Here is a 9,891-nt window from a genome sequence, read left to right as displayed (position 1 = left end):
GCTCCGAGCACCCCCCCGAGCCCCGGACCCAAGGACCCCCGAACTAGCCCCCGCGCCCCACAGACGCACCCCATAGCCCCCCCTACACTAAGGATGGAGCCGATCAAGGGAGCCCAGAGAGATCGGTACTGATGGGGGAGTGCAGATGCTGTTCAAGATTAATTATGATCCAACAACAGATCTCTGTACTGATTGATGTTGGAGTTTATCCTTACTCTTCCCAATTCATGAGGATAGTTTTCTTTGCGATACATAATGCAGTGAATGCCAAAGCAAACCGATTTTTTTTCCATAGAGCTTCCCTCAAAGTCACCCAGCAAGCAAATGAAAGGGAAATTAGGATTTTACAACCTCTGGCACAGTGATCAGATCCTTACATATCTGTACCCAGAATCTTCTGAACCGCGCGTGCATAACACATAGCGCGTGAAAATAATTTATCAAGTCGATTGCGGTGCACTGTGGACAGATGTTAGATTGCGCAAAACCCATCTTGAATAAGCGTCAGACTAAGATTATAAGTGGTTATGGTGTGAGATCCTGTTACGTGCACTCTGTGCAAGGCATTTTGCCTTATATATGTATTAATTGTAAATTGGGGGTTTCTGGTAGGTTTTAAGTTCTTAGGACATATCTGAGCCCAGAAGTTTTGTTCCAAGGCTGACATGATAAATCCTGCCTCCCATTTAGTAATAGGAAGGAGGATATTTGTATCATCAGTTTAGTCAGTGATCCTGTATAACATAGACAGTAGTTTGGGGGGGTTTTAACTCATACGACCGAACACTCTGATATTTTAGTTGGAAATTATTTACACAACCTCCATCAATATGCTTAAATTTATTTCTAATTATAGCTTTGATTTGCTCATATTCTAGAATTTATTTTGTTAATGCCATATATTGCCAAATTTAAATTAGCGAATGTGATAAACTCCGTACTGTTCAAACAAATGATCCAGATATGTAATACTTTATTCTTCAGTACGGAAGTTTATACATTATTGTTTTTGTAGAATGTCAGGGTTATTCCAGATGTGTGTACGACTGCACGAGATAAGGGATGAGTTCGTGATTTTTAGAATTCCCACCATGCTGTCAGGGAAGAGCATGATGTTAATATTTTTTGAAACATGGGTGCCGTTTGATTTCTTAGAGCAAATAACGGCAAATCTGAGGATTTATTTTATTAATGAATATATTCCTGTTCCGGTGCCTATCCAGGGGCTCATCGAAGGGATTATGTTTTATCCATTTAGAGATGTATTGTAATAATTTGCTAAATAGTTAGTATTGGAAGTTAGGTAATTCTAGTCCGCCCTCCTGTCTTTAGTTTTCTGTAGTGTTTTTAAGTGATACGAGGGGGTTTTGTCCTTCCAAAGAAATTTTGAAGATGGAAGAATCTAGAGATTTAAAACCATTGGTTGATGGTTTATTTGGGATCATTGAAATAGGTAGTTAATTCTGGGTAAGACATCATTTATAATGAGGCTACCCGACCAAAAGGGAGATCGGAAGCGATTTCCATCTTTCTAGGTTCCTCTTCTATTTTCATTAAAAGAGGGGTGTGTTGTGGTTGAGTTTTGGTAACTCAGCTAGTTTAGATGACACAGTAATTCCCAATATTAATGATTATTTCCTGATGCAATTGTAGACTGAGGGATTCTGTTAGAGAGCAATTAATTGGTAGTATATAACAGGATATTTAGGACCAATTATAGGAGTTATTCTGAGACTTTTGAGAAAAGATTCTTAGTAAACTAATCACTTCGAGAGAGGCAAGTGTTTGAGGTGCTGGAGGATGAAAAGTAATACATCATCTGCGTAAAGACTAATTTTATTGCTCCATTTTCATGCCTTTTATACCTTTAATCATATTTGTTTTGTTGATTGTAGCAGCCAGAGGCTCATTAAAAATTTAGCAAAAAAGGGAGGGGGAGAGGTGGGCATCCCTGTTTCTGGTGCCCCTCTGGAGACAAAAAAACTGGAAGATTGTTTGATTGTTTGTCCTGAACAGGCGTTGGGGAAAGCGTGTTATAATATTTTTTAACCATTTATAAGGAATTGCCAAAGCCCAAATTTATGTAGAGTAGCAAATTAACAAATTTCCAGTTTACTCTATCGAATGCTTTTTCTGCATTAAGGACATATTATAGGATTTAAGATTTTTGCTGTAGGATTAATCTATTAAATTCAGCAGTCTGCGTGTGTTAGCAGCAGACTGCCTCCCCTTTAATTGAAACCGTTTATCTGGCGTGGATTATGAGAGGAGTGACTTTTATTCTAAACGTTTTGCTAAAGCTTTAAGACTATTTTAATATCACATTAAATTAGGATATGGGACGATAGCTTCGGGGAAACATAGGATCTTTGCCTGGCTTAAGCAGGAGGTCTAATGGTGCAGAATTCATATTAACTGGAAATTTTGCCATTATACTAGAGTTTCCTGCAGCATTCTGTGGAACGTTGGGGCCCAGAATGTTCCAGAACTCTTTATAGAACTCAGTAGGGAACCGTTCTGGACCTGGCGCTTTATTATTTGGCATTGGTTTTTTAATTATTTGCTTCCTGAACTTCAGCTGTAGACAGCGGTGAGTCCAGGGTCGTTCTTTGACTCTTGATAATTTGGAAGAGTTAATTTTATCCAGAATCGCTTGATATTCATTATCTGATGGATTTAACTGTCGATGTGTATAAAGATTTTAGAAATTCTCGGAAGGGCATTGTTAATTCCTCCCGGATCCTGTAATGTATTACCATTGATCTGTAACTGCAAAATATGTGTTTTTTTCTTTGTTTATTTTAGCTGGTTAGACTAAGAAGCTTCCTGACTTATTGCTATGTTCAAAGTTGCAATTTGAGTCTTTGAATTAAAAATTTATTTTGTTTTTCAATAAATTCGTTTAGTTCTAGTTTTATTTTACGGATTTCCCCTAACTTTTCCTCATCTAGCGAGCTTTCTAGTAACTTTATTTTTCCCTCTAATTCCTGGATCTTTTTTTGTTCTAACTTTTTTTTATGAGATGAAAATGAAATAATTTTACCTCTCATCACTGCTTTCCCTGCCTCCCATAGTATAGATGCTGATGTTCCTGGTAAATCATTGCACACCAAGTATGATGCCCACTCTTCCTTGAAAAATTTGAGAAACTCTTCATCTTTAAGCAGTGATGTATTTAATCTCCAGCTCTTGTTTTGTGGGACTATTTTTTTATTTATTAGGGTTAAAGTAACAGGAGCATGATCACTGACAGCAATAGGATGGATTACAGCATCTGAGACGTCAGACAGCAGTGAGCTGCTGATTAGGAAATAGTCCAGACGAGAGTAGGAATGATGGACATTGGAAAAGAAAGTGTATTCCTTACTGTTAGGATGAAGAGATCGCCATGCATCGCAAAGACCAAATCACTCATGTATTGTTTGACTACATTTAATGATTGCCAACTGCGCTGAGTCCCTGTTGTACTCAACCTGTCCATTTCTCCATTTAGACCAAAGTTGAGGTCACCCCCAATAATTAGAGAACAATCCCCGTGCTTTTAAAGTGCATGAAAAACTTTGTGGAAGAATGAGGGGTCGTCAACATTTGGACCATATATGCTGACAATACACAACTTTTGGTTATAAATAGATATTTTAATTATGATGAATCTGCCTTCAGGATCTATAATTTTGTCTAATAAAGTAAAACTGAGGTTTTTGTGGATTAAAATAGCTACCCCTCTCTGTCTCGAGTTATAGCAGGCTGCAAACACATCAGGGAACTCAGGGGAGTTAAGATCACTTATAGATGCCGCTGATTTATGGGTTTCTTGCAATAAGACAACATCTGCATTTAATCTTTTAAGCTGGTTAAAAATCTTAAGCTTTTTCTCTCTGGTGCCAGCCCCATGCACATTCCATGTCACAAACCTTACATTCACCATAGGTGTGAGTGAGAAGATGAAAAGTACATGCCTCTGAATAAATAGTTATACCTAGACCCAGGTAGCATCAAACCGTGTGCTTGTGATTGTGTGGACCACAGGGAAGAAGCAGACGAATAAGGAAAAGGAAGACAGAAAATTAAGAGAGTGCAATGAGTGAGAAAAGGTGAAAGAAAAAGAACCCCAGCCCATGCATTCTGTACCCAGCTGTAACTAGCAGTCATACCGTGCAAACGTGCTCTAGAGCTGTGCATATATTTCATTTATCACCGTGAAATGTTCTATACACTTTAATCAGGTGTCACATGCTTTTAAACCTGCCTGTTGTGCATCTAATAAAGCCAAGGAGTGATCTTCTGATCCCTGAACAACTGACCATTAATATAAAGTTTGTCAACTGCTACTGTAGCTCTGACGCCTTCACTGATGTATTTCTTCCTGATTGGGAATAACGCTCGCCTGCGATCTAATATTTCCTTTGGATACTGGTCATTGACGCTGAAATCTGTTCCTCTCAGCTCTCTGCCCTGACTCCTGACCTGCTCTTTCTGCTTGTAATGCTCAAACTTAGCTACAATTGGTCTAGGACGGGATTTATCAGGCTTCTTACCTCCGAGCCGGTGAACGCGATGGAAGGTGATGTTTTTTACCTGGTCCGCCGGGATTTTCAGCTTCTTCTGGAGGAACTCACGTACTATCGCCTCAGGGTCCTCGTCCTGCTGTTCAGCGATTCCAGCGAAGACGAGATTGTCTCTCATGCTCCGCGACTGAATGTCCAGAATGGATTCCTTCATCTTTCTATTTTCGCCGGACAGCTGGATCATCCCCTCGGCGAGTTTGGTGACTTCCCCCTTCAGCGCTTCATTCTCGGCGGTGACGGAGGCCAGCTGAGCTTGGCTGAATTCCAGCGACTCTCTCAAAGCTTGAAACTCCTTATGCAGGACTTCTACCAGGGCAAGGCGGGCGTCCAAGCTAGTTAGCTTTTTGTCGATGGATTCCAGGACGTCGCTGTAGCTCCTGTCTGGAGACAAAGTAGATGTAGAAGCAGCACTGGTTGAACTAGACCGACATCGTTTGGAAGACGGTGTGTTCGTGGATGTGGGATTCTTCGGCTTCCCCATTACGATGTTGTCAAAACACTCGTCCAGGTAGCTCTCCAGGCTCGTCAAGGTCTCGTCTTCCAGTTTGTTCCCTCGGAAATACGGTACAATTGTCAAAGTTTAAATCTGCTTGTTTTATTTACATTTATTGGCTTACTTACCAGGACTGGAATTGTTTGTTTTGAATTACCTGTATGTCGCCATTTTTACTTACGCACACGCCCACAGCTCTCGCGAGATCTCAGCCGCTCATCCCACCACAGTTCTGAGAATGCATCTCATGGTTTCGGAGACGCTGTAGAAAGACAGAATACCTGCTCTGTGATCCAGATACACTCCTATTCTGGAGGAAACTGGACCTGATTTCCCTATTTTTTTACTTAAAGAAATATTGCATTGGTTAACGAATACCCTTCTTTAAAGTGACAGTACACTGAATAAAATAATGCAACAATTTTTGGCATTTACTAATCGTATTTAGTTACTTTAACATAATTATTTTATGTCAAACCATGCTAACATGAAACAATTATGTTAAAGTAACTAAATATGATTAAATAATGCCAAAAATTTTTGCATTAGTTTTTCAGTGTAAACTGATGATATGTTATAAAATACTGTCAATTTGTCAAATAAATGTAAATTAAATAAACCGCTGCAACTCTGAAAAATAGGCATTGAGAATTGTCAGCTGCTATCATCAACATAAGATTTACATGATTTAAGCAGTTTAAAACCTTTTAGACCTGCAGAATAAATACATGTGTCTTACTTCAAACCCCTAAAATTATGTTTGTATTATTGCTTCATTCTTCATCATCCTTTTATTAAAAAAAAGAATTATTTAATGTTTGTTGCCAAAGCACTCTTCATGAATTGGCTTGTGGTTTCCCATCAGTGAAAATAATTCCTGTATCTTCCTGTCTGCTTGTAGGTGGTCTAACTATTAATTCTATAATTATTCCAGTACCATGAGTCACCTCACTATGGGAATACTGGGATGGCCTGACTAATCAGATCATTTTCAGTTGTTCTCTAAGCCTAGAATAGGATGATATCATATGTTGAACCACAACATGGACCCTTGACATAGGGATGATAATAGATGAGCTCAGAAGGTTTTAAATGTCATGAACCCGTTCCAGTTAACACTGGTTAGCTCTGTAATGACAACTCAAGCTGCTATGAGAGAAAACCAGATATCTACCGTCTTTGAGCCATGCTAATTGTTTATATGTATATTTTTGTACAACTAATGATTTTGAAGTTTCTGTTACGGCTCATATTGGCAGTTACCCATGGCAGCATTAGATTTTTTAGCTGTGCACCTGAAAAGTTTTTCTATTTTTATTGCTAGTACTGCATTCTGCTTATGATTAAGGAGACCGTGCTACATGCTCTGTCCAGCACTAAACATTTTTTCTTTTTCTCTCAATCTCTGAAGGTTTTCTACATTGTTGCTTTCATTAAGCATGGTTGTTTTTGCCTTAAATTGTTAACCTAAAATACTGGTTGAGGCACAGTTTATCACCTCACTGTCCTCTTTTCCATTAGCTAACGTGCCTGCCCTAACGTTGGCCTATGTGGGTCTTTTATCCCCCTTTGCCTTCCAGATGTGACCAACAGGTCCAAGCTTCACATCTGCAGTTCACAACAGAATAATTAGAAGGAACATAAAGAGGAGCTGGTTCCCTGAGGCAAATGGCAGATTGTGTTGCACATATGAGAGGTAATCTGGCTATTGTCTTTTTGGTTCCTTTGCTCAAATTAGCTCTAAGACTTGATTCCCTTGTCTGCGTCTTAGTTCTTAGCATCTGTTGGCTCCTCCCCCTCTCCCATCAACTGGTCCACAGGCAGCCCTACGTGTTACAACTGTCTGGATTCCCATTGCTTCACTCACCTTCATGTCCTCTTTTGATCTGTATAGAGAAAAGGTAGAAATGTAACAGAATCCTCAATACCCAAGTTCTCTGAATCACTCTCTTCTTCTTCCCTTAAAATCAGATCCTTATTTACTTTCCTCATAGCTATTATTACTCAAATTTCTCCTCTCCTATATACATATATCCTGAAGTCAACAGAATCTTATGTTTTTATATTTAACAAATTAAAATGGGGTTGTTCCATTCCGTCCTTTTGACCACCGAGTCAAATAATAAGGTAATCAGGAACACTGCAATAAACTTTGAACTGCACCTCATTGCCTGATCCAAAAACTGGTGCTTAAAACATGACACCAGTTTCCTGTTCTTAGCAGGTAGAAGTATACCAGGTTTGGTGTTGCGTTAATGCAGCTTATCTGTTTTAAAGTTTGACATTTTGTGCTTACAGTGGATAAAATAAGTATTGAACACGGCACTATTTTTCTCAGTATATATATTTCTAGAGGTGGTATTGACGTGACATTTTCATGAGATGCCGGTAACAATCCATGCATCAGTATAAGCTCATTTGCGCAACCAGATATACATCCAGGTTTCAATTAATAATGTAATTATTGTACTAAAATGACTTATTTCTATTCTTAACTTACTAAACAATGCTAATACACATCTTTAAAAATTTGGTTTATGAATTGTTTGTTTTTTTCATCAGACATGCTCAGAGCAGTCCAGCAATATATGATTAAACCATGTTTATCTGCATTTTAGTTGTTTCTTTCTTTAAGTTACACACTTTATACCATAATGTTAACACGAAAGGAAAACACAAAACTCAAAAAGACTAGATTTATGTTTAAATCCAAAGCCGAAAAAGTTAGCTCCTGGAAGTAGCGTAAGATCCCTTTTTGGGCACAGATGAGTGATAAAACAGAAAAGATTTAAATGCATTTATTTTCTGAGGAAATACATCATTAACCTTTAACAAATTATAGTTTAGTACGCTTACTGACTAATTTCCTGACTAACCTTAAAGAGAACTATATACAGTGTTTTAAAAAAAACAACATTAAAATAAGCAATAAGATACATCATAAGTAGACGAATGGAATAGCGGTAAATTAATTGTTATAATGTGTAAAGAAGAAACTTTAAAAGAGATCAAAAATATTTAAAGTACCTTTGATTTGGCAAGATGTGTTTTTCCCCTTTTCATCTTTTTTTAATGCAGAAGCTTTTTTAGAATGTTTAAGACATTTACAGGTGGAGAACAAGTCTGCAATAACATTCAATGACAATGCAAACACTGTAGGGATTTTAAAACAATAAACACTCAGATCCATCCTAGATGGTTTTCAGGTGAAAGGTAGAAAGAAAAGTATTAAAGATCCAAATTTAATGAAATTATTTTTGGTTCATATATAACCTTGTTGAAATACTAAAGCATGGCATCCATCCCAGCTCCTCCTATGCAGAGCTGAGAAGTATTTCGGTAATTTGATGAAATGCATCTGGTATCAGGTATTGATCTCATTACGGAAGTCCAAACAAAACCAGGCTCTAGATTAAAAACTCAGGGTTCAGAGATAATCAGTATTTCAGCCATAATTAACTCAAGCAGATGCTTCCCTACATTTATTTTCAAACATTCAGTTACACTATATTGCCAAAAGTATTTGCTCACCCATCCAAATTATTGGAATCAGGTGTTCCAATCACTTCCATGGCCACAGGTGTATAAATTCAAGCACCTAGGCATGCAGACTGTTTTTACAAACATTTGTGAAAGAATGGGTCGCTCTCAGGAGCTCAGTGAATTCCAGCGTGGAACTGTGATAGGATGCCACCTGTGCAACAAATCCAGTCGTGAAATTTCCTCGCTCCTAAATATTCCACAGTCAACTGTCAGCTGTATTATAAGAAAATGGAAGTGTTTGGGAACGACAGCAACTCAGCCACGAAGTGGTAGGCCACGTAAACTGACGGAGCGGGGTCAGCGGATGCTGAAGCGCATAGTGCGAAGAGGTCGCCAACTTTCTGCAGAGTCAATCACTACAGACCTCCAAACTTCATGTGGCCTTCAGATTAGCTCAAGAACAGTGCGCAGAGAGCTTCATGGAATGGGTTTCCATGGTCGAGCAGCTGCATCCAAGCCATACATCACCAAGTGCAATGCAAAGCGTCGGATGCGGTGGTGTAAAGCACGCCGCCACTGGACTCTAGAGCAGTGGAGACGCGTTCTCTGGAGTGACGAATCGCGCTTCTCCATCTGGCAATCTGATGGACGGGTCTGGGTTTGGCGGTTGCCAGGAGAACGGTACTTGTCTGACTGCATTGTGCCAAGTGTAAAGTTTGGTGGAGGGGGGATTATGGTGTGGGGTTGTTTTTCAGGAGCTGGGCTTGGCCCCTTAGTTCCAGTGAAAGGAACTCTGAATGCTTCAGCATACCAAGACATTTTGGACAATTCCATGCTCCCAACTTTGTGGGAACAGTTTGGAGCTGGCCCCTTCCTCTTCCAACATGACTGTGCACCAGTGCACAAAGCAAGGTCCATAAAGACATGGATGACAGAGTCTGGTGTGGATGAACTTGACTGGCCTGCACAGAGTCCTGACCTCAACCCGATAGAACACCTTTGGGATGAATTAGAGCGGAGACTGAGAGCCAGGCCTTCTCGTCCAACATCAGTGTGCGACCTCACAAATGCGCTTCTGGAAGAATGGTCAAAAATTCCCATAAACACACTCCTAAACCTTGTGGACAGCCTTCCCAGAAGAGTTGAAGCTGTTCTAGCTGCAAAGGGTGGACCGACGTCATATTGAACCCTATGGATTAGGAACGGGATGTCACTTAAGCTCATATGTGAGTCAAGGCAGGTGAGCAAATACTTTTGGCAATATAGTGTATTTCTGCTCTCTTTTGGGGATCCTGTTCCACAGATGATGAGGGAATCAAACTACAATTCAGTCTCTCAGATTTTTTT

At 39.4% G+C, this 9,891-nt stretch overlaps 2 protein-coding genes across 3 annotated transcripts in view; one reads left to right on the top strand and one right to left on the bottom strand.

Moving 5' to 3' along the window:
* LOC119796298 (pollen-specific leucine-rich repeat extensin-like protein 1) overlaps window positions 1-132 on the top strand; it is a 1,083-nt gene extending 951 nt beyond the window's left edge. The window contains exon 1 of the mRNA XM_038304792.1: window positions 1-132. This exon is cut by the window's left edge and continues 951 nt beyond it. Coding sequence (XP_038160720.1) covers window positions 1-132 — 132 coding nt within the window.
* Window positions 133-3,536: 3,404 nt separating this feature from the next.
* On the bottom strand, window positions 3,537-5,258 carry LOC119796296. 2 transcript variants are annotated; one of them, XM_038304790.1, is made up of 2 exons: window positions 5,190-5,258; window positions 3,537-5,120 (listed from the first exon to the last, which is right to left on the bottom strand). In XM_038304790.1, exon 2 carries the CDS (start codon window positions 5,047-5,049, stop codon window positions 4,261-4,263), a length of 789 nt encoding a protein of 262 aa, XP_038160718.1. In that variant the 5' UTR covers window positions 5,050-5,120; window positions 5,190-5,258; the 3' UTR covers window positions 3,537-4,260. The 2 variants fall into 2 exon arrangements, with proteins under 2 accessions (XP_038160718.1, XP_038160719.1); XM_038304791.1 differs by having other exon boundaries at window positions 5,219-5,252.
* Window positions 5,259-9,891: the final 4,633 nt, after the last annotated feature.

Source organism: Cyprinodon tularosa, unplaced genomic scaffold (assembly GCF_016077235.1).
Source record: "Cyprinodon tularosa strain WSP-4 unplaced genomic scaffold, ASM1607723v1 ctg542, whole genome shotgun sequence".
NCBI lineage: Eukaryota > Metazoa > Chordata > Actinopteri > Cyprinodontiformes > Cyprinodontidae > Cyprinodon > Cyprinodon tularosa.
Note: the sequence above shows the minus strand (reverse complement) of the source record. Positions and strands in the feature narration are given on the sequence as shown.